The sequence below is a fragment of the Oncorhynchus nerka genome, linkage group LG12, assembly GCF_034236695.1.
Source record: "Oncorhynchus nerka isolate Pitt River linkage group LG12, Oner_Uvic_2.0, whole genome shotgun sequence".
NCBI lineage: Eukaryota > Metazoa > Chordata > Actinopteri > Salmoniformes > Salmonidae > Oncorhynchus > Oncorhynchus nerka.
The window spans coordinates 78195784-78221265 of record NC_088407.1 but is presented as its reverse complement, the minus strand read 5'-3'; the positions used below and the strand labels follow the sequence as shown (position 1 = coordinate 78221265).

The 25482-nt window shown below is 43.1% G+C and overlaps 1 protein-coding gene across 1 annotated transcript in view; it reads right to left on the bottom strand.

The window, feature by feature from the left end:
* LOC115123724 (pleckstrin homology domain-containing family H member 1-like) overlaps positions 1 to 22943 on the bottom strand; it is a 72189-nt gene extending 49246 nt beyond the window's left edge. Inside the window, 4 exon segments of the mRNA XM_065025817.1 lie at positions 156 to 218; positions 15983 to 16195; positions 22624 to 22654; positions 22656 to 22943. Coding sequence (XP_064881889.1) covers positions 156 to 218; positions 15983 to 16195; positions 22624 to 22654; positions 22656 to 22717 — 369 coding nt within the window. The 5' untranslated portion in view covers positions 22718 to 22943.
* Positions 22944 to 25482: the final 2539 nt, after the last annotated feature.

Below are 25482 nucleotides of genomic sequence, written 5' to 3'. Positions count from 1 at the left end.
CTCACACTCAAATATTCACACTCACATGTTCACACTCACACGTTCACACTCACAAGATAGATGGGCATAAATGGACTCTGGAACCATCAGTAGAGCAGGAGACAGAGAGAGGGGGAGAGAGCAGACTGTTCCTGTAGACTGTTCCTGTACTGTACCTGTTTCTTAGCCCTCTCAGCCCGTTGGTCAGACTCTGTCACCCTCAGCTCCAACTCCTGCATCTAGGGGACAAAGGGGTTGCCATGGTTACTTATTCCTACGGGTCAGCTGTCTCGGTATGGGGTTGAAGGGGGTCACGGGAAAATCCAGTGTGTGTGTGTCTGCAATGTAGGCTAGCACACAGACTCCTCTGTTAGATCTATAGACTACCATGGTGGACAGACATGTCCATTTATGGTCTGTAACACACACAGTGCACACACACACACACACACACACACACACACCAGCACAGTATAGGGCAATGTCTGGCCCTACTCCACTATAGGATCAACTTAGTTTCAGATGGTTTTCCTGGAACTCCTCTGATGATCTTGCCTGATAATGTTCAACGATTAATTATTCAGTTTCACTACATGCTGTGAGGAGGAATGTCTGAGTTGAATGGGTTTTGTGGACTTGGACTCAGAAGGTTGACAAACCAAAGTTCCCCCCTCCTTTACCCCCTCTCCCCCCTCCCCTACCCCCTCTCCCCCCTCCTTTACCCCCTCTCCTCCCTCCTCTCCCCCCTCCTGTCTGTATGCTAGCCTACAGTACTATGTAGGATGTGAGTCCGTACTAGTCTACAGTACTATGTAGGATGTGAGTCTGTACTAGCCTACAGTACTATGTAGGATGTGAGTCCGTACTAGTCTACAGTACTATGTAGGATGTGAGTCTGTACTAGCCTACAGTACTATGTAGGATGTGGGTCCGTACTAGTCTACAGTAATATGTAGGATGTGAGTCTGTACTAGCCTACAGTACTATGTAGGATGTGGGTCTGTACTAGTCTACAGTACTATGTAGGATGTGAGTCTGTACTAGTCTACAGTACTATGTAGGATGTGAGTCCGTACTAGTCTACAGTACTATGTAGGATGTGAATCCGTACTAGTCTAGCAGCCTGATCACTAGAAATAGACTTTGATTTCTGACGTTTGAAAAGGTCCCGAGAACATGGATATATGCCTTTCTTGGCAAAAAAAAAGGAAACAATTGCCCAGCCCTGAGTGCGAGGATTTTGATGATGTTCGAAGCATACTGCTCAGACCACTGCCCTACCGCAGATCACAATGCCTCCGCAAGCTGTGAAAATGCTTGATGATACTCGATGACATTTATTTATTATTTTGTTTCAAGCCTTCTTGAATGTCTAAACTATCAACCTTTGACTTATTTATGTTTTAACCCTGTAACTACGCAGAATTAATCCTGTAACTATGCAGAATTAATCCTGTAACTAAACAGAATTAATCCTGTAACTACGCAGAATTAACCCTGTAACTACGCAGAATTAACCCTGTAACTACGCAGAATTAGCCCTGTAACTACGGTAACTACACAGAATTAACCCTGTAACTATGCATAATTAACCCTGTAACTACGCAGAATTAGCCCTGTAACTACGGTAACTACACAGAATTAACCCTGTAACTATGCATAATTAGCCCTGTAACTACGCAGAATTAACCCTGTAACTATGCAGAATTAACCCTGTAAATAGTGAGAATTAACCCTGTAACTAAGCAGAATTAATAATATGTTGATTTTTGAAGGGAAACTATGAGATCTTGTTGCAGTCCAGCAAGCCTACAGTACATTGCAGGATGGGTCTTGCCTGAACCTGTGCATTGCAGCATCTCTGAGTAGAGTTGTTGAGTCTGTCTAAGATTTAATTAAAAGTAGTAATAGTGATGGGGGAGGCTCAGAAGCTCCTCTGAAAAGGAAGGCATTGGAAAATCTCTCTTAGACACACACACACACACACACACACACACACACACACACACACACACACGGAGAGGAGAGGAGAGGAGAAGAGAGAAAAAGAGAGAGAGAAGAGAGGAGAGAGGCATTTCAACCCTCTCCTTTTCTTCTTAGTTTCTTTGTTTATGTCCTCATTGTTCAGAAGCATTCTACTTCTATTGCTCATAAACTCCAAAGGGCACAGAACAGATTCCTGGAATCCACTCACACCCATTGGTCACTCAGGGTCCATCCATTTTACCAGGGCTCATAGGGCTCTGATCAAAAGTAGTGCACTATGTAGGGAATATGATGCCATGTAGGACACTGCCTCAGTCACTCACGCCTAGAATAACACTGATTAAAGCTAGGGTAGAGATGGGAAACTCAGGGAAGGAGGTTGTTAGTGGTGGTTAGTGGCTGAATGACTCCTCACCTCAAGGTCAAAAGACTTTAGAATGAGTCCAAAGAAAGGTATCACCAAGCCAAGTGGGAGAGGAGTCAGAAGAGTCAGAGGAGTAAACAGAAGTCTTCACCACGTTACTTTAACCTTTAACTGTAGAAACGGTTCCTAAGCTTTTTTAGCAAGCCAAGATGACAACTAAGGGCCGTAGGCGGTACTTATAAAATGTAATTTCCATTGAAGTAGCTCGCACATCCAAGTTAGAAAGCAGAGGAGGTCAAAGGTTAGAGTTCAGAGGTTATGGGACTGAGACTTGAGCTGTATAAGTTCCTCGAAGGCTGACGGCTGACACAGTACTGTGTGTGTGTCTGTTTATGTGTCTTTGTCTTAGTCTGTGTGTGTGTGTGTGTGTGTGTGTGTGTGTGTGTGTGTGTGTGTGTGTGTGTGTGTGTGTGTGTGTGTGTGTGTGTCCCTGTTTTTGTCTGTGTGTGTGTGTGTGTGTGTGTGTGTGTGTGTGTGTGTGTGTGTGTGTGTGTGTCCCTAAGTTTGTGTCTCTAAGTGTTTGTGTGTATATGTGCCCCTAACTGTGTGTTTGTGTGTGTGTGTGTGTGTGTGTGTGTGTGTGTGTGTCCCCTAAGTTTGTGTCTCTAAGTGTTTGTGTGTATATGTGCCCCTAACTGTGTGTGTGTGTGTGTGTGTGTGTGTGTGTGTGTGTGTGTGTGTGTGTGTGTCTTTGTCTGTGTGTGTGTGTGTGTGTGTGTGTGTGTGTGTGTCCCTAAGTTTGTGTCTCTAAGTGTTTGTGTGTATATGTGCCCCTAACTGTGTGTTTGTGTGTGTGTGTGTGTGTGTGTGTGTGTGTGTGTGTCCCTAAGTTTGTGTCTCTAAGTGTTTGTGTATATATGTGCCCCTTTGTGTGTGTGTGTGTGTGTGTGTGTGTGTGTGTGTGTGTGTGTGTGTGTGTGTGTGTGTGTGTGTCTTTGTCTGTGTGTGTGTGTGTGTGTGTGTGTGTGTGTGTCCCTAAGTTTGTGTCTCTAAGTGTTTGTGTGTATATGTGCCCCTAACTGTGTGTGTTGTGTGTGTGTGTGTGTGTGTGTGTGTGTGTGTGTGTGTGTGTGTGTGTGTGTGTGTGTGTGTGTGTGTGTCCCTAAGTTTGTGTCTCTAAGTGTTTGTGTGTATATGTGCCCCTAACTGTGTGTGTGTGTGTGTGTGTGTGTGTGTGTGTGTGTGTGTGTGTGTGTGTGTGTGTGTGTGTGTGTGTGTGTGTGTGTGCATGCGTGCATGTGTGTCTGTAGGGCTTTGTGCCTGTCTCCAGCCCCCCTGGTTACCACGGGGATCAACAGGTGCTGGCCATGTCATGTATCCAGAAGCTGTTCACTCTGACTGACTTCAGAATCTGCTTACGGTTGCATTTAACAAGCTGTCATCTTTCACCAAGCTACTCAATTGTAAGAACATAGTCTAAGATTAATATATTCCTGTAAAATGCTCCGTTTTTAAGTTAATAAGATAAAAATGGCATACCTTTCCCTTTTAAAATTGAGTCTTGTGTTTAGAAGGCAGAGAGGAGTACTGATTCTGTAAGTCTGTGATGACACTTCTCTCCTTTCTGCATTGAGGAATCCAGAAGGGCTGATAGTATCCAGAGAGGGAGGAGGACCGACAGGGAGATAGGGACAGACAGGAGAACAGACTGGACGAGAGACAGACATCTCATCCAATAACAGCTGAGCTCAGTGATAGACACCAGTGCTGTTAACACCTGTTAAGATATGAACTGTGAGAACTGTTACAGCTCCATGGATTGATGTTGAACTGAAACACTGTATGGCTCAAAGAAATGCTGCAAATGAGGTTGCAAACAAGTCAGGCTGCTCAGCTGATTGGTTGATTGGCTGACACACTGTAAATGGTGACATTTTGCAACTAAACTATTACCCAACCAAGATGAATTACATAAAACACAACAGAAAAAGTATTTGGAGAACCTTAAATGATATCATGGGCAGAAAACCCAATTCAACTCCATAATTCATTGAAGTTGATGGGTCATTTAAAAAATAAACTTTTAATATTGCCAACAATTTCAATGACTATTTCACTAGTAAAGTGGAAATGACAACATTAACCAGTGAACCATCATATTTGTGAATAAAATATCTAATAATGAAGAAAAGGGATTGTTGTTAATTTGGCCAAGTTCGTGTGGGAGAGGTGGAAAAACTATTGTTATCCATGACTAATGATAAACCACCAGATATAGACAACCTAGATGGGAAACTATTGTTATCCATCAATAATGATGAACCACCAGATATAGACAACCTAGATGGGAAACTATTGTTATCCATCAATAATGATAAACCACCAGATATAGACAACCTAGATGGGAAACTATTGTTATCCATCAATAATGATAAACCACCAGATATAGACAACCTAGAAGGGAAACTATTGTTATCCATCAATAATGATAAACCACCAGATATAGACAACCTAGAAGGGAAACTATTGTTATCCATGACTAATGATAAACCACCAGATATAGACAACCTAGATGGGAAACTATTGTTATCCATCAATAATGATAAACCACCAGATATAGACAACCTAGATGGGAAACTATTGTTATCCATCACTAATGATAAACCACCAGATATAGACAACCTAGATGGGAAACTATTGTTATCCATCACTAATGATAAACCACCAGATATAGACAACCTAGATGGGAAACTATTGTTATCCATCACTAATGATAAACCACCAGATATAGACAACCTAGATGGGAAACTATTGTTATCCATGACTAATGATAAACCACCAGATATAGACAACCTAGATGGGACACTATTGTTATCCATCACTAATGATAAACCACCAGATATAGACAACCTAGATGGGAAACTATTGAGCATCGTAGCAGACTGTATTGCCACCTCTATTTTGGTATATCTTTAACCAAAGCCTAAAGGAGTGTGTGTGTCCATAAACATGGAAGGAAGCTAAAGTAATTACACTACAAAAAAACAGTAAAGCACCCTTTGCTGGCTCTAACAGCCGCCCAATCAGTTTGTTGCCTGTTCTCAGTAAACTGATTGAGAGAATTGTGTTTGACCAAATACAATTCTATTTTACAGAGTACAGGTTAACTACTGACTTTCAGCATGCGAATAGAGAAGAACACTCAACTTCTACTGCACTGACGTAGATGACAGATGATTGGTTAAAATACATGGATAATAAGATGATAGTTGGAGCTGTATTGTTAGATTTCAACGCAGCCTTTAATATTATTGATCATAAATTGTTATTGCAGAAACTCACTTGCTATGGCTTTACGTCACCTGACATCACATGGTTGCAGAACCCAGAGAGCTGTTCTTCAATGGAAGCTCTTCTAACATCCGATATGTACAGTTCGGTGTCCCTCAGGGCGGTTGCCTTGGGCCGTTACTCTTCTCTATTTTTACAAATGATTCGCTACTGGTCTTACACATAGCTAGAATGACTATGTATGCAGATGATTCCACTCTACATGTCAGCAACTCAAAGCCAGTGTGCTCACTGAAATTCTAAATAAGGAGTTAACCCTAGCATTTTATTTGGTTCAAAACATTCTCAAAGACCTAACCCTTAACTGGAGTTGTGCATAAAGGGTGTGACAATTGAGTACGTTGAGGAATCTCTCTTTTTTTTAACCATTTTTTTCTCCCCAATTTCATGCTATCCAATTGGTAGTGACAGTCTTGTCTAATCGCTGCAACTCCCGTACGGACTCGGGAGAGGCGAAGGTCGAGAGACATGCGTCCTCCGAAACACAACCCAGCCAAGCCGCACTGCTTCTTGACACAATGCACATCCAACCCGGAAGCCGCACCAATGTGTCTAAGGAAACACTGTACACCTGACGACCTGGTCAGCCTGCACTGTGCCCGACCCGCCACAGGAGTCGCTAGTGCACGATGAGGCAAGGATATCCCTGCCGGCCAAACCCTCCCTAGCCCAGACAACGCTGGGCCAGTTGTGCGCCCTCCCATGGGCCTCCCGGTCGCGGCCGGCTGCGACAGAGCCTGGGCTCGAACCCAGAATCTCTGTTGGTACAGCCTTTGACCACTGCGCCACCCGGGAGGCCCTCGTTGAAGAATCTCAACTCCTAGATATAACATTGGATGGTCAACTACAGTATCAAAATGAAATCATACTGACAAAGTTGTTGTGAAGATGGGGAGGGGTGTGTCTGTTATAAAAAGATGTTCTGCGTTTTTGACACAAACATCAACTGTACTAGTTATTAAGGGTCTTGTCCCATCTTGATTACCGTCCGGTAATTTGGTCAAGTGCAGCAAAGAAAGACCTAGCAAAGCTGTAGCTGGCTCAAAACAGCACAGCATGCCTTACCCTTAACTACACATACTGAACTAACATCATGCATGCCAGTCTTTCTTGGTCTAGGGTTAACAAAATATTAAAGGGATAAGGCGTGCTAGCTTTAGCAAAATCACTGGAAGTCTATGGTATCTCCTAGCATGCTAGCAGATACCATAGTCACTGCGCAAAACTACCTCTAACTTCCTTTATACACAGTGCCATGCAAATGGTATCCACAAGTTCATCTGACTCTGGGAAATTAGATAAAATCCTGACGTTTCCCTTTAACTGCTTCACTTCTAGCTGCCATGAGAAATATGTGATGAAAATTCAAAATTGTCTACACAATTAAATAACATTCAGCTCAGACACCCATACATACCCCACAAGACATGCCACATGGGGTCTCTTCACAGTCCCCAAGTTCAGAACTAATTCATGGCAACAAACAGTTTTATACAGAGCCATAATCACATGGAACTTCCTACCATCTCCTATTACTCGAACAGTAAAATTACCTTTAAAAAAAGATTAAACAACATCTCATGAAACAGCGAGGACTGTGAGGAGAAACACACAGACACACTAACACACAGACACACCATCAAACAGACACACCATAAAACAGACACACTAACACACAGACACTCTAACAAACAGACACACTAACAGACACTCTAACACACAGACGCACTAACACACAGACACACTAACACACAGACACACTAACACACAGACACACCATCAAACAGACACACCATAAAACAGACACACTAACACACAGACACTCTAACAAACAGACACACTAACAGACACTCTAACACACAGACGCACTAACACACAGACACACTAACACACAGACACTCTAACACACAGACACACTAACACACAGACACTCTAACACACAGACACTCTAACACACAGACACACTAACACACAGACACTCTAACACACAGACACACTAACACACAGACACTCTAACACACAGGCACACTACCACACAGACACACTAACAAACAGACACTCGAACACACAGACACACTAACACACAGACACTCTAACACACAGACACACAGACACTAACACACAGACACTCTAACACACAGACACACTAACACACAGACACTCTAACACACAGACACACTAACACACAGACACTCTAACACACAGACACTCTAACACACAGACACTCTAACACACAGACACTCTAACACACAAACACTCTAACACACATTGTTTTGTTGTACTGTCCTTGCCGATCAGTGTTTTGTTACTTGTCATGTTTTGTGTTTTTTGTGTGACCCAGGAAGAGTACCTGATACCTCTGCAAAAGCTAATAGGGATCCAAATAAAGAAATAACGAAATAAACATACTAATATCTGACAACTCTGAGTTGTTAAACCTGAAAATGCAGCTAGCAATAATACACAGGCAGCTAAGCATCCTCCCATGACTTTGTAACTGCATTCTACACCTTTTTGCAGAGCATAAGAAATCTGCTGCTGGTCAGCAGGGTAGCCATACTGCTGTACTGTCTTACGGTAATTAGAGAGGGGGTGGGAGAGAAAGAGAGAGAGATATAGTCCTTTCTCTCTAATCTTCCAGTCTAACAGCTTATTTCACAGGTTCCAGCGCCCCTTGCCCTGTCCTCATTCTATGGTTGAAGGCTCAACACGCTTCCTTACAATATTATGCAGTGCACTCAAAGACAGAAGCCTTTTGCCAACGATTGACGGCCCTCTAGGTGACCTCATTGACAAGAGTTAATCTCATTATGTCCTCAGGGTCAGGCTTTAGGAAGATATGAATCTCAATATGTCCTCAGGGTCAGGCTTAAAGAAGATATTAATCTCATTATGTCCTCGGGGTCAGGGTTTAGGAAGATATTAATCTCATTATGTCCTCAGGGTCAGGCTTAAAGAAGATATTAATCTCATTATGTCCTCAGGGTCAGGCTTAAAGAAGATATTAATCTCATTATGTCCTCAGGGTCAGGCTTAAAGAAGATATTAATCTCATTATGTCCTCAGGGTCAGGCTTAAAGAAGATATTAATCTCATTATGTCCTCAGGGTCAGGCTTTAGGAAGATATTAATCTCATTATGTCCTCAGGGTCAGGCTTAATCTCATTATGTCCTCAGGGTTAGGCTTAAAGAAGATGTGAATCTCATTATGTCCTGAGGGTCAGGTTTAAAGAAGATATTAATCTCATTATGTCCTCAGGGTCAGGCTTAAAGAAGATATTAATCTCATTATGTCCTCAGGGTCAGGCTTTAGGAAGATATTAATCTCATTATGTCCTCAGGGTCAGGCTTTAGGAAGATATTAATCTCATTATGTCCTCAGGGTCAGGCTTAAAGAAGATATTCATCTCATTATGTCCTCAGGGTCAGGTTTTAGGAAGATATTAATCTCATTATGTCCGCAGGGTCAGGGTCAGGCTTAAAGAAGATATTAATCTCATTATGTCCTCAGGGTCAGGCTTAAAGAAGATATTAATCTCATTATGTCCTCAGGGTCAGGCTTTAGGAAGATATTAATCTCATTATGTCCTCAGGGTCAGGCTTTAGGAAGATATTAATCTCATTATGTCCTCAGGGTCAGGCTTAAAGAAGATATTAATCTCATTATGTCCTCAGGGTCAGGCTTTAGGAAGATATTAATCTCATTATGTCCTCAGGGTCAGGCTTAAAGAAGATATTAATCTCATTATGTCCTCAGGGTCAGGCTTTAGGAAGATATTAATCTCATTATGTCCTCAGGGTCAGGGTCAGGCTTAAAGAAGATATTAATCTCATTATGTCCTCAGGGTCAGGCTTAAAGAAGATATTAATCTCATTATGTCCTCAGGGTCAGGCTTAAAGAAGATATTAATCTCATTATGAATACTTGACCACATATCAAGTAGTAACTAGCTAACCATCACTAATATAGAAAAACAGCTATTTTACTAAGCGCACGCACGCTTGCACACACACACACACACACACACACACACACACACACACACACACACACACACACACACACACACACACACACACACACACACACACACACAGGTCTGTGTTGTTGCTGAGTGTGTTCTCTCTGGGCAGGGGGAGACTGTTGAGTGCTAGTCAGTCATGTTATTGCTGTTTGGAAAGATTGCGTCACACCCATGCCATACACACACACACACATGTTATTGCTGTTTGGAAAATGGTTTCACGCTCCTCATCGCTCCCTTGCCAAGTTAGGAGTGTTTTAGTCACTGACCCACTTTGGGCTGGAAAACCACTTGAAATGGTTGTCTGTCTCTGTGACACAGCTTTAGTGTGTAGAGAAGTGTGTGTGATAGGTTGAAAAGAGACAGAGAAGAAGACCCTCCACAGGCCACTACAGGGAAATGTCCTGATGTTATCAGAAGTCATATAGTCCTCTGTAGCTCAGTTAGTAGAACATGGTCCTCTGTAGCTCAGTTAGTAGAACATGGTCCTCTGTAGTTCAGTTAGTAGAACATGGTCCTCTGTAGTTCAGTTAGTAGAACACGGTCCTCTGTAGTTCAGTTAGTATAACATGGTCCTCTGTAGCTCAGTTAGTAGAACATGGTCTTCTGTAGCTCAGTTAGTAGAACATGGTCCTCTGTAGTTCAGTTAGTAGAACATGGTCCTCTGTAGCTAAGTTAGTAGAACATGGTCCTCTGTAGCTCAGTTAGTAGAACATGGTCCTCTGTAGCTCAGTTAGTAGAACATGGTCCTCTGTAGCTCAGTTAGTAGAACATGGTCCTCTGTAGCTCAGTTAGTAGAACATGGTCCTCTGTAGTTCAGTTAGTAGAACATGGTCCTCTGTAGCTCAGTTAGTAGAACAGGGTCCTCTGTAGCTCAGTTATTAGAACATGGTCCTCTGTAGTTCAGTTAGTAGAACATGGTCCTCTGTAGCTCAGTTAGTAGAACATGGTCCTCTGTAGCTCAGTTAGTAGAACATGGTCCTCTGTAGTTCAGTTAGTAGATCATGGTCCTCTGTAGTTCAGTTAGTAGAACATGGTCCTCTGTTGCTCAGTTAGTAGAACATGGTCCTCTGTAGCTCAGCTAGTAGAACATGGTCCTCTGTAGCTCAGCTAGTAGAACATGGTGCTCTGTAGTTCAGTTAGTAGATCATGGTCCTCTGTAGTTCAGTTAGTAGAACATGGTCCTCTGTTGCTCAGTTAGTAGAACATGGTCCTCTGTAGCTCAGCTAGTAGAACATGGTCCTCTGTAGCTCAGCTAGTAGAACATGGTCCTCTGTAGCTCAGTTAGTTGTGCATGGCGCTTACAACGCCAGGATATTGGGTTTGATTCCCGGGACCACCCATACATAAAATGCATGCATGCATGATTTTAAGTCGGTATGGATAAAAGTGTATGCTAAATGGCATATATTATATCTATATTATAAACAGGGTGGTTCAGGCACTGAATGCTGATTGGCTAACACACCACGGGTATGACAAAACATTTATTTTTACTGCTCTAATTACATTGGTAACCAGTTTATAATAGCAATAACGGCACCTCAGGGGTTTGTGATATATGGCCAATATACCACGACTAAGGGCTGTTTCCAGGCACTCCACGTTGCGTCGTACATAAGAACATCCCTTAGCTGTGGTATATTGGCCAAATACCACACCTCCTCGTGCCTTATTGCTTAATTATACCATGACAGTGCTCCGTACCAAAGCAATGCAAAGATAATGATGGTTTTATTATGAGCAGTGAAAACTCAATATATACAATTGAAATCGGAAGTTTACATACACTTAGATTAGAGTCATTAATACTTGTTTTTCAACCACTCCACAAATGTATTGTTAACAAACTATAGTTTTGGCAAGTCAGTTAGGACGTCTACTTTATGCATGATACAAGTAATTTTTCAAACAATTGTTTACAGACAGATTATTTCACTTATTTCACTTGTATCACAATTCCAGTGGGTCAGAAGTTTACATACACTAAGCTGACTGAGCTTTTAAACAGCTTGGAGAAATACAGAAAATGATGTCATGGCTTTAGAAGCTTCTGATAGGCTAATTGACATCATTTGAGTCAATTGGAGGTGTACCTGTGGATGTATTTCAAGGCCTACCTTCAGACTCAATGTCTCTTTGCTTGACATCCTGGGAAAATCAAAAGAAATCAGCCAACACCTCAGAAAAAAAATTGTAGACCTCCACAAGTCTGGTTCATCCTTGGGAGCAATTTCCAAACGCCTGAAGGTACCACGTTAGTCTGTACAAACAATAGTACGCAAGTATAAACAACATGGTACCACGCAGCCGTCGTACCGCTCAGGAAGGAGACACATTCTGTCTCCTAGAGATGAACTTACTGTGGTGCAAAAAGTGCAAATCAATCCCAGAACAGCAAAGGACCTTGTGAAGATACTGGAGGAAACAGGTACAAAAGTATCTATATCCACAGTAAAACGAGTCCTATATAGACATAACCTGAAAGGTCGCTCAGCAAGGAAGAAGCCACTGTTACAAAACCGCCATATAAAAGCCAGACTACGGTTTGCAACTGCACATGGGGACAAAGATCGTACTTTTTGGAGAAATGTCCTCTGGTCTGATGAAACAAACATAGAACTGTTTGACCATAATGACCATTGTTATATTCAGAGGAAAAAGGAGGAGGCTTACAAGCCGAAGAACACCATCCCATCCGTGAAGCACGGGGGTGGCAGCATCATGTTGTGGGGGTGCTTTGCTGCAGGAGGGACTGGTGCACTTCACAAAATAGATGAGGTAGGAATATTGCGTGGATATATTGAAGCAACATCTCAAGACATCAGTCGGGAAGTTAAAGCTTGGTCGCAAATGGGTCTTCCAAATGGACAATGACCCCAAGCATACTTCCATAGTTGTTGCAAAATGGCTTAAGGACAACAAAGTCAAGGTATTGGAGCGGCCATCACAAAGCCCTGACCTCAATCCTATAGATATTTGTGGCCAGAACTGAAAAGGCGTGTGCGAGCAAGGAGGCCTACAAACCTGACTCAGTTACACCAGCTCTGTCTGGAGGAATGGGCCAAAATTCACTCAACTTACTGTGGGAAGCTTGTGGAAGGCTACGCGATACGTTTGACCCAAGTTAAACCATTTCTGGGAATGTGATGAAATAAATAAAAGCTGAAAGAAATCATTCTCTCTACTATTATTCTGACATTTCACATTCTTAAAATAAAGTGGTGATCCTAACTGACCTAAGACAGGGAATTTGTACTAGGATTAAATGTCAGGAATTGTGAAAAACTGAGTTTAAATGTATTTGGCTAAGGTGTATGTAAACTTCAGAATTCAACTGTATATGTAGCAGCTAGCAAGAAGCAGTCCCTGAACAAAGTGAGTTTCAGTTGGTTGACATTTGGTTGCTTACTAACAACGTTACTCTGAACATTATTAGAATGTTTTGGAACAAACATGACATTCTGACAACGCCAACAGAAAGCTTTAATGTCATGTTACAATTCATCATTCTAAGAATTATCCCTCGTAAATGTTGCTATGCTGTTCCTGGAATTATTTTATAAGGTTCTCTCTCAGAACACATAGCGTAGAGAAACTGGACAAATCTAGCTTAGAGAAAGTCTATTTCCACACACACACACACACACACACACACACACACACACACACACACACACACACACACACACACCTGTATTTTCACTCAGGCACTCATTCACACGAGTCAGTAGTTTCTCTGCTTTAGTGCAGGGCTGTCTGCCAAGGACCAGACAGTTAACCATTTGTTGCAACACTGAGGTCAGTGCAGCATGACTGACAGAGTCTATAAGCAGACCAGGGGAAACAACAAAAGGGAGGAGAAGGGGGATAGGAGGAGGGATGTTTTAGGTGTCCATTCACAGGTAGTCTTTTATGTCAGTGGAATAAGCCAAAGAAAATGATGTTCCTAAACCGGCCTACTGTTCCTAAACCAGCCTACTGTTCCTAAACCAGCCTACTGTTCTACTAAACCAGCCTACTGTTCCTAAACCAGCCTACTGTTCTACTAAACCAGCCTACTGTTCCTAAACCAGTCTACTGTTCTACTAAACCAGCCTACTGTTTCTACACCAGCCTACTGTTCTACTAAACCAGTCTACTGTTTCTAAACCAGCCTATTGTTTCTAAACCAGTCTACTGTTCCTAAACCAGCCTACTGTTCTACTAAACCAGTCTACTGTTCCTAAACCAGCTTACTGTTCCTAAACCAGTCTACTGTTCCTAAACCAGCCTACTGTTCTACTAAACCAGACTACTCTTCCTAAACCAGCCTACTGTTCTACTAAACCAAACTACTGTTCCTAAACCAGTCTACTGTTCTACTAAACCAGCCTACTGTTTCTACACCAGCCTACTGTTCTACTAAACCAGTCTACTGTTCCTAAACCAGCCTACTGTTCCTAAACCAGCCTACTGTTCTACTAAACCAGCCTACTGTTCCTAAACCAGTCTACTGTTCCTAAACCCACCTACTGTTCCTAAACCAGCCTACTGTTCCTAAACCAGTCTACTGTTCTACTAAACCAGTCTACTGTTCCTAAACCAGTCCACTGGTCTACTAAACTAGACTACTGTTCTATTAAACCAGCCTACTGTTCTATTAAACCAGCCTACTGTTCTACTAAACCAGCCTGTTCCTAAACCAGCCAACTGGTCTACTAAACCAGCCTACTGTTCTACTAAACCAGTCCACTGGTCTACTAAACCAGACTACTGTTCTACTAAACCAGTCCACTGGTCTACTAAACCAGACTACTGTCCTATTAAACCAGTCTACTGTTCTACTAAACCAGACTACTGTTCCTAAACCAGCCTACTGTTCCTAAACCAGCCTACTGTTTCTAAACCACCCTACTGTTCCTAAACCAGCATACTGTTCTACTAAACCAGCCTACTGTTTCTAAACATTCCTACTGTTCCTAAACCAGCATACTGTTCTACTAAACCAGCCTACTGTTCCTAAACCAGCCTACTGTTCTATTAAACCAGCCTACTGGTCTACTAAACCAGCTTACTGGTCTACTAAACCAGCTTACTGTTCCTAAACCAGCCTACTGTTCTATTAAACCAGCCTACTGGTCTACTAAACCAGCTTACTGTTCCTAAACCAGTCTACTGTTCCTAAACCAGCCTACTGTTCTACTAAACCAGACTACTGTTCCTAAACCAGTCTACTGTTCTACTAAACCAGCCTACTGTTTCTACACCAGCCTACTGTTCTATTAAACCAGCCTACTCTTCCTAAACCAGCCGACTGTTCTACTAGATCAGCATAGAGAATTATCACCATAGCATAACCAGTTCCCACACCGTGTGGGTCTGTTGGATGTAAAACGGTGAATAACGCAATACAGTTCATTCATGCACACCAAATCAATGTAGGTCAAAACACACAGTGGCAAGGCTGCTCCGTGTGTGGAAAACTTAATCCCAAATCTTTATGATTTGTGATGCTAAAATAGATTTGCACTACAGTTCTTACATTCCCCTTGCACCAGTGGTTTCTTAATCCTGGTCCTGGGAACCTAAAGAGGTTCACATTTTTGTTTTTGCCCTAGCACTACACACCTGATTCCACTAGTCACTGGTTTGATCATTTTTATTTATTTAATTTCACCTTTATTTAACCAGGTTGGTAAGTTGAGAACAAGTTCTCATTTACAATTGCGACCTGGCCAAGATAAAGCAAAGCAGTTCGAAACGTACAACGACACAGAGTTACACATGGAATAAAACAAACATACAGTCAATAATACAGTAGAAAAATAAGTCTATATACAATGTGAGCAAATGAGGTGAGATAAGGGAGGTAAAGGCAAAAAAAAGGCCATGGTGGCGAAGTAAATACAATATAGCAAGTAAAACACTGGAATGGTAGATTTGCAGTGGAAGAATGTGCAAAGTAGAGATAGAAATAATGGGGTGCAAAGGAGAAAAATAAATAAATACAGTAGGGGAAGAGGTAGTTGTTTGGGCTAAATTATAGATGGGCTAATAATAATGACTTGATTAGTGTGTGTAGTGCTAGGTAAAAAATTAAATAAGTTTCTTTGTGTCCCCAGGACCAGATGAAGAAACACTGCCTTAGACAGTACAAAGTAGCATTGGCACATGACGTTGATGCCCACAACTTCGAGTCAACATTCAAAAAATGTTGCGTGAAGGTTGTGTGTTTGCTGGGACTTTTCCCTTAGATAGTACTACTTTAACAATGATGCCACCCTCTCTCCCTCACCTTCTCGGCCAGCAGCTCTCGGATCTTCCCCGCCTGCAGACGAAACCTGAGCAGCTGCATCTCCAGGGCAACACAACGCTTCTGCCAATCCACGCTACCCGCTCCTACTACGGAGCCTGCACCCGCCCTGCCACTCTCCAAGACGTCTGCCATGTTGACCGCACCGCTGCCCGACAGATGGACCCTGTCGCCTGGTAACCGACTGACCCGGACCTGCAGAGTAACACACACACAGTCAGAGCCAGAGCAGGAGCCAGAGCAGGAGCCAGAGCCAGAGTCAGAGCCAGAGCCAGAGCCACAGTCAGAGCCAGAGCCAGAGCAGGAGCCAGAGCAGGAGCCAGAGCAGGAGCCAGAGCAGGAGCCAGAGCCAGAGCCAGAGCAGGAGCAGGCCGCGGGAACGGAGCAGCAAAAAGTTACAATACGTGTGTCAGTTTTTGTACGTTTTTTTTTTATCAAGTGAAAACAAGTAAAAACCCTTTGAAGATCTTAGAGGGGAAATAGTGTTTAATAGTGTTTAATAGTGTCCCCACTTCACTTCCCATGACTCAGTGGGACAATGTGAGAAAAACAAACACTCACCACTCAGAGAGGACTTCATGATGACACAGTTAAAGACATGTTTCCTCTCTCACTACACACACAGCAGGCCAGGCTCTGCTTTTTAACCAAATAACTCCTAACCCAGTCCATGTGCCCCACCCCCAGCATCGGTCCCCCATCAAGATCTCCCTAGCTTTGGATTATGTGTTGCCGAGGCATAGCCAAGCCATGCAATGCCTGGATCCCGCCCCCATCCCCAACCCCAGCCCCCAACACAGCTTTCCCCAGCCCAGCCCAGCCAGGCAATCCCTTCTTAATTACAGGGCAGAAGTGAAACAGGATCCAAGCCAGCACAATAGTGTCTTTCTGCATGACAGTCCCATCACGGATGTGAAGGCTGGAGGGGGGCTGTGTTTGTGAGTTATAGCTTAGCTAGCTAAACAAAGACAGGGGAAAAGAATGTGTGAGAGAAAGTGAATGGATAGAGCTCTGAATGTGGGGCGCTCAACTTATTTTTACCTGAGAGAAAGGGATCAGAGATTGACTAGTTGTCATTTTCTCAGACTAGATGGATATTCTCACATGTTTTATTCACAAAGGCTCAAATGTGAATTCAATGGGAGACAGTTGATTACAGTAACTAAGAGTGAATGTATAGCTCATCTATTACAATTGTTGTAGTGGTGTCTAAAGACAGACGGACTAGACAGACAAGACAGTCAGCCAGGCAGATAAACAGCCAGCAAGCCAGTCAGTCAGTCATACAGCCTGTCAGCTAGACAAACAGCCAGACAGCCAGTCAGTCAGTCAGACAGCCAAAAACCCAAAATAGTCAGCCAGCCATCCAGACAGACAAACAGCCAACCAACCAACCAGTCAGTCAACTAACCAGCTAGCCAGCCAGACAAACAACTAGCCAGACAACCAGCCAGCCAGAAAAACAGAAAGCCAGTCAGTCATCCAGCCTGCCAGCTAGACAAACAGACAGACAGCCATCCAGTCAGCCAATCAGCGAGCCAGTCAGACAAACTGCCAGCCACCTATCCAGACAAACAGCCCAACTATCCAGCTAGCTGACCAGACAAACAGCTAGCCACACAAACAGCCAACCAGTCAGCCAGCCAGACAAACAGCCATCTAGACAAACAGACAGACAGCCATCCAGTCAGCCAATCAGTGAGCCAGTCAGACAAACTGCCAGCCACCTATCCAGACAAACAGCCCAACTATCCAGCTAGCCAACCAGACAAACAGCTAGCCACACAAACAGCCAACCAGTCAGCCAGCCAGCCCGTCAGCCAGCTAGACAAACAGCCAGCAAGCCAGTCAACCAGACAGCCAGACCAACTACCAGCCAGCCAAAGATATAGCCATGGTCCTCCGCTGTCAGCAGCAGTACAGCAGACGGTCAAAGCTCAAAGACCCAGCGGCTATAACTGAGCCATGTCTCTCTGTACTCTCTACAATTAGCCTGCTCATAAATACAGGGCTAGCACCAGCTAGCAGGCTAATTACAGAAGCCATACATCCAGAGGTTCTTCTGGCCGACCACAAGGCCCAGACCCTGGCTCCATTCTCTATCTGGAGTTTGAGGTTTAGGAGAACCAGCCAGGCAGAGGCAAACTGGGGGTGTGAGGGAGGAGAGGTCAGCCCAAAGCAGACAGCCATGCTCGGCCCCGCCAGGCTAGCCTTGCGCAGCCCTGTTACTGTATACTCAGATAGCTAAGGCCAAACCAGCCCAACCCTTCTATGGTAGCTAGCTTAGATCAGCTAGTAGGTCCTACTAGTCTATTCAGTCTGACCAGTCCAAAGCAGCCCATCTATGGTAAGCCCAGCTCAGGTCAGCCCAGCCCAGGTCAGCCCAGCCCAAGTCAGCCCAGGTTAGCCCAGCCCAGGTCAGCCCAGGTCAGTCCAGCCCAGGTCAGGCCAGGTCAGCCCAGCCCAGCCCAGATCAACCCAGCCCAGCCCAGGTCAGGTCAGGTCAGCCCAAGTCAGGTCAGGTCAGCCCAGGTCAGGTCAGCCCAAGTCAGGCCAGGTCAGGTCAGGCCAGGTCAGCCCAGGTCAGGTCAGGTCAGCCCAGCCCAGGTCAGGTCAGGTCAGCCCAGGTCAGGGTAGCTAAGACACCTGGGTGCAAACAAAGTATTTTCTGGCAAAACACTTTAAGCACGTCAATGCTAATGCTCCCCAGAACAATTCCTTTAGTTCCTTCAGCACCACAGGCTTGTTTAAAATAGGGGGGGGGGGGGGGGGGCAAGGGTCGGTCCCCTTCCCCTCTGGCTTTAGGGAGCCTGGGTCTTCCTTCAAAAATCTGCTCCCTTCTCCTCCAGCTGGAATACCTTGAAACACTGTAGGCCAGAGAAAACACAAGCAGCTGGCTGGATCCAAGATATATGTCTAATATACATATGGACTACACTGGCTCATTACTCTGAATACCACTGGCTCATTACTCTGAATACCACTGGCTCATTACTCTGAATACCACTGGCTCATTACTCTGAATACCACTGGCTCCAGGACAATGGCTATTGAATGAAATGTGTGGCAATCATCTCAGATACCTGAGATACCTACAAAGGTTTACATGTGTTATGGAGTCTACCTCACTGGCTAAATATTTCAGACAATGTGGCTTCTAAGTGTTGATGCTTCGAATGTGACTGTTGTCGATGCGTTCCTGGTTCGAGCCCAGGTAGGGGCGAGGAGAGGAACGGAAGCTATACTGTTACACTGGCAATACTGTAGTGCCTATAAGAACATCCAATAGTCAAAGGTAAATGAAATACAAATGGTATAGAGAGAAATAGTCCTATAAATACTATATTAAATACAACCTAAAACCTCTTACCTTGGAATATTGAAGTCTCATGTTAAAAGGAACCACCAACTTTCATATGTTCTCATGTTCTGAGCAAGGAACTTAAACGTTAGCTTTTTTACATGGCACATATTTTACATGGCACATATTTTACATGGCACACATTTTTACATGGCACATACATGGCACATATTGCATATTGGCACATATTACTTTCTTCTCCAACACTTTGTTTTTGCATTATTTAAACCAAATTGAACATGTTTCATTATTTATTTGAGGCTAAATTGATTTTATTGATGTATTATATTAAGTTAAAATAAGTGTTCATTCAGTATTGTTGTATTGTCACGCCCTGACCATAGAGAGCCCTTGTTTCTCTATTGGGGATCATATTTATGTAGCTATTTTTCCCACCTGTGTTTGTGGGATATTGTTTTGTGTTTGTGCACCACGTAGTCACGTTTAGTTGTTTGTTTATTGTTATATTTTTGTTTTGCTGAAGTTTCACTTGGAAATCAATATGTGGAACTCAACATCCGCTGCACCTTGGTCCCGTTCTTACGACAACCGTGACAAATACCTGGTGTAACATAATTACATCAGTTATTTATTTGTATTAACTGTGGAGTAACACACTTGCAAAAGATTGTCCAAACACCTACTATGTCTGTAGTTATAAATATACATGAATACACATTAAGCAGGCCAAGAGTCTATAACAGCTGTAGCCGGGGTAGGACCACCTATCTTCCTCTCCTGTCTCCTCCTCTTGTCCCCTCTTCTCTCCTCTCCTCCACCTTTCCTTTCCTCTCTCCTCTCCCCCTCTCTTCTCCTCCTCTCTTCTCCTCCCCTCTTCTCTCCTCCTCTCCTCTCTACCTCTAGTGGAAGCTGAGTGTGCAGACAGGGTAGTCTAATGACAGGCTCTCTGTAAACTGACCACACTCATTATCAGTCTCTGCCGTAAATACAGACCAGGACATTCCTCAGTGCTGAGGTGTAAACATCCTATCACACACACACACACACACACACACACACACACACACACACACACACACACACACACACACACACACACACACACACACACACACACACACACACACACACACACACACACACCTGTCTCGCCTCAACAATGCAACAGGAGATGAGAGAGCAGGACTGTGCTGTGGAGAACGTGTGTTACCCTCTAGTACAAATCTAATCCACAGCTCCGCCAGACGGTAAAGAGAGACCTATACACTCTCAGAAAATAAGGCTTCCAAAAGGGTTCTTCAGCTGTCCCCATAGGAACACTCTTTTTGGTTCCAGGTAAAACCCTTTTTGGTTCCAGGTAGAACTCTTTTTGGTTCCAGGTAGAACCCTTTTTGGTTCCAGGTAGAACCCTTTTTGGTTCCAGGTAAAACCCTTTTTGGTTCCAGGTAGAACTCTTTTTGGTTCCAGGTAGAACCCTTTTTGGTTCCAGGTAAAACCCTTTTTGGTTCCAGGTAGAACTCTTTTTGGTTCCAGGTAGAACCCTTTTTGGTTCCAGGTAAAACCCTTTTTGGTTCCAGGTAGAACCCTTTTTGGTTCCAGGTACACAAAAGGTTTTTTCAAATGTTTCTCCTATGGGGACAGTCGAAGAACCCTTTTAGGTTCTAGATAGCACCTTTTTATCCTAACAGTGTAGAAGCACATGCATCTATCAAAAGCTCAACATCAAAGGGCTACCCAGACCCCTCTTTTACGCTGCTGCTACTCTCTGTTTATTATCTATACACAGTCACTTTAACTCTTCATGTACATATTACCTCAATTACCTCAACTAACCGGTGCCCCCGCACATTGACTCTGTACCGGTACCCCCTGTATATAGCCTCCACATTGACTCTGTACCGGTACCCCCTGTATATAGCCTCCACATTGACTCTGTACCGGTACCCCCTGTATATAGCCTTGCTATTGTTATTTTACTGCTGCAGTTTAAGTATTTGTTACTTTTATTTTCTATTTTTTACATATCTATTTTTTACTTAACACTTGTTTTTTCTTAAAACTTCTTAAAGTATTGTTGGTTAAGGGCTTGTAAGCATTTCACTGGAAGGTCTACATCTGTTGTGTTCTGTGCATGTGACAAATACAGTTAGATTTTGTTTGATATTTTCAAAACTCCAATAAACAGACTGCATAATTCTGAATTGGCCTATAACTGCAAATCTGCAATGTTTTGGATTCTGTCTGTAGGGGCTGTAGAATACATATTTAGAGTTTGGCATTGGGTATTCAGAACTAGCTTGGAAAGAAAAAGAGGGCAGACAGGCAGGTAGCTTAGTGGTTAGAGCGTTGGGCCAGTAACCGAAAGGTTGCAAGATTGAATCCCTGAGCTGACAGGGTAAACATCTGTTGTTCTGAACAAGGCCGTTAACCCACTGTTCCTAGGCCGTTATTGTAAATAATTGTATTATGTTTTATTCTAATTCTTAACTGACTTGCCTAGTTAAATAAAGGTTAAATAAAAAATAAAAAATATATATATATATCATCATGGTTTGGTTTATGACCCATGTCATAACTAAAACCCTATGATTTACAACTCACATCAAATAGATGCTACCGTATTAGGCTGTCATTGTAAATTTGTTCTTAACTGACATGCCTAGTTAAATATAGGTTACATTTAAAAATGTTTTTAAAAATGCACCACGTTCCAATTCAGCTGCCTGCAACAGCTGAATTCCCAACACTCAACAGAGCGCCCTTAGATAACACCTGGACTGTTTATCCATTTGTATCAGCATTATAATGGATGTGATACAGCCAGGCAGCTGGGGCGAGTTGCACGCCCCCCCCCCCCCCCTCAAAAAAGTTTAAAGGTTTATCACTTTGAGGTCATCCGATCCAATGACATTTCTGTTTCAGATAACAGTTTGCAACACATCGTCTTTATTTCTTCTTCTGGTTTAGCAAGACAAGGTCTACATTTCACCCGCATTACTGGTCACAACGCTCAATGGACTAGACGCCACCGTGAAAAAACGTCGACAGCAAATAAGCAATGTGGTTTCAATCCTAAACTCATCCAGCTCCAATCCTAGACTCGTGTTGCACTTCTCTTCCAACGATTTCTAAACGAATAGCAGACTACATACAGTAGGCTAGAGAATAATCATAATAACTAGCCAATGTCCCTGTGATGACACAAATCAAAGCAGAGGACTAGTAGCCTAGGCTACAATCGGAAAAAGAAAAACACGTATGCGTTCCTGGTTATAGCGGAACTATTTCAAATACCTCTTACCTTGTGATGTTGTAGTCTCTCTCTCTCTCGCTTTTTCCTCGCGTAGTAAAGTGGCCCGGTAAATCACATCACGGCTCTCGGCTGCTATTCTCATTAACTTTCTGACTGTAGCCTGTTCCTACTATTCCTCTTCTGTCAACGTTTCATGCTGTAGTATCGTCCTGTATAACTCAGGTTCCCCGTGTCTCTCGTGCTCGTAGAGAGAGGTCAGGAGACAGTGCCTCCTTGACGTGGATCCCCATTCCCTAGGTTTATCCCTAATTCCTATTAAAGGGCCAAATGCAGGATCACATTTCGCCGGGAATCAAACCCGCTGGTGTCGGAACTATGGTAGGAACTGCACAGGATATTGCATCAGAGCTATGTGTTACATTTCTTATTACTATAGTATAAACATAATGTGAAGACTAAACGTTGTACACATTAGCCTAGTAACCTGAATGATGAAATAAATCAGACTATTGTTTTTCTTTGTACATGTTTTATAAATATTCTTTGTCCTGTGTGTTTCCAGAATCTCTAGAAATAAGAAAGTATTTTTTCTTGAGTGTCCAATTCTAGTTATATCCTTAATTTTGTTTATTCAGAAGCAATGGGCTTTCTACCACAAATTTTACGAGAATGAAAAGTTGTTACAGCGTGGTGTGAGAGTTTGCAACTATTAATGAATCATTAGCCAGGCTGTAAAAGTTTTGTGAGGGGATAATTAGGCTGGTTTCAGACTGGGGTTTCTGCCTTCTAAACACTACTACATTCCACCTCAGCGTCAGATACACACAGTAGCCTACTATACATGGACTCTACTAGCTTCAGTAGATGTTATCATCATATTTCACCTTTATTTAACTAGGCAAGTCAGTTAAGAACAAATTCTTATTTACAATGATGGCCTGCCCCAGCCAAACACAGACGATGCTGGGCCAATTGTGCGCCGCCCTATGGGACTCCCAATCACAGCCGGATGTGATACAGCCTGGATTCAAACCAGGGACTTTAGTGACACCTCTTGCACTGATATGCAGTGCCTTAGACAGCTGCACCACTCGGGAGATAGTTACCCAACATAAACAGTTTGAGATATGTCTGATTAAAGTAATTTCATTGGTCATCAACACCAGTGACCCGGATTGAGAGAAAATTGTGATTGGCCACTACATGGTGCAATATTGGAGCACCTAACATTGCCTCGCCTTGTCTGTACAACATTGGCTCACATTGGCTCATCCATTTCACTGTTCTATGTGTTGACTAATTGTTTGAAGACTGAAGAGCTTTTCTTAGTTAGGCCAACAGATATTTATGTTATTCCCTCCTCTGATGTCCTATAGCCATTTGGCCAGGCAGAATGGAACCACAGAGTGAGAGAGAGAGAGGGAGAGAGAGAGAGAGAGAGAGAGAGAGAGAGAGAGAGAGAGAGAGAGAAAGAGGAGTTGAACAACATGATGGAAAGGCACTATTAAAAAGAAAAGAAAACAAATCCCATTTTAACAGCAGCAACATGAGAGAGGACGACACATCTAAAAATGAGAGAACAAGAGAAAGATAGAGAGAAGGAGAGAAATAAAGAGAGAAAGAGAGAAGGACAGGAATATAAGAACATAATTTGGCTGAGGAGACAATAGGAAGTGTTCATAAATTATGTTATTTTCCTTCTTACTGTAAGACAAGGTCATTAGCTTACCACTTCTCTTCTCCTCCCCCTCTTTTTCTCTGTCGTTCCACTCCTCTCCTCCCTCTTCCTAGTAACTCTGTGTGTGGTCTGTTTGGCTGTGGTGTTGGGCTGGTGCTGACAAAGCAGACACCTACTGGATGGGTGAAGGCCAGCTCACTCTATGTCCTCCTCCTACATTCTAACCCTCTTACACACAATATGTATCATATATTATAATAGTATAGTAATACAGTTTAATACAGTTGAAGTCGGAAGTTTACATACACCTTAGCCAAATAAATTTCACAATTCCTGACATTTAATCCGAGTACAAATTCCTTGTTTTAGGTCAGTTAGGATCACAACTTTATTTTAAGAATGTGAAATGTCAGAATAATAGTAGAGAGAATGATTTATTCCCAGTGGGTCAGAAGTTTACATACACTCAATTAGCATTTGGTAGCATTGCCTTTAAATTGTTTAACTTGGGTAAACCGTTTCGGGTAGCCTTCCACAATAAGTGGAAGTAGCCTTCCACAGGTTTGTTTTGGGTAGCCTTCAACAGGTTTGTTTTGGGTAGCCTTCCATAGGTTTGTTTTGGGTAGCCTTCCACAGGTTTGTTTTGGGTAATCTTCCACAGGTTTGTTTTGGGTAGCCTTCTACAGGTTTGTTTTGGGTAGCCTTCCACAGGTTTGTTTTGGGTAGCATTCCACAGGTTTGTTTTGGGTAATCTTCCACAGGTTTGTTTTGGGTAGCCTTCAACAGGTTTGTTTTGGGTAGCCTTCCACAGGTTTGTAGGCATCCTTGCTCGCACATCCTTTTTCAGTTCTGCCCACAAATTTGAACTCTGGTGAACTCTGGTGATCTCTGGTGAACTCTGGTGAACTCTGGTCATCTCTGGTCATCTCTAGTGAACTCTGGTGAACTCTGGTCATCGCTGGTCATCTCTGGTGAACTCTGGTGAACTCTGGTCATCTCTAGTGAACTCTGGTGAACTCTGGTGAACTCTGGTCATCGCTGGTCATCTCTGGTCATCTCTGGTGATCTCTGGTGAACTCTGGTGATCTCTGGTCATCTCTGGTCATCTCTGGTGAACTCTGGTGAACTCTGGTGAACTCTGGTCATCTCTGGTGAACTCTGGTGAACTCTGGTCATCTCTGGTCATCTCTGGTGAACTCTGGTGAACTCTGGTCATCTCTGGTGAACTC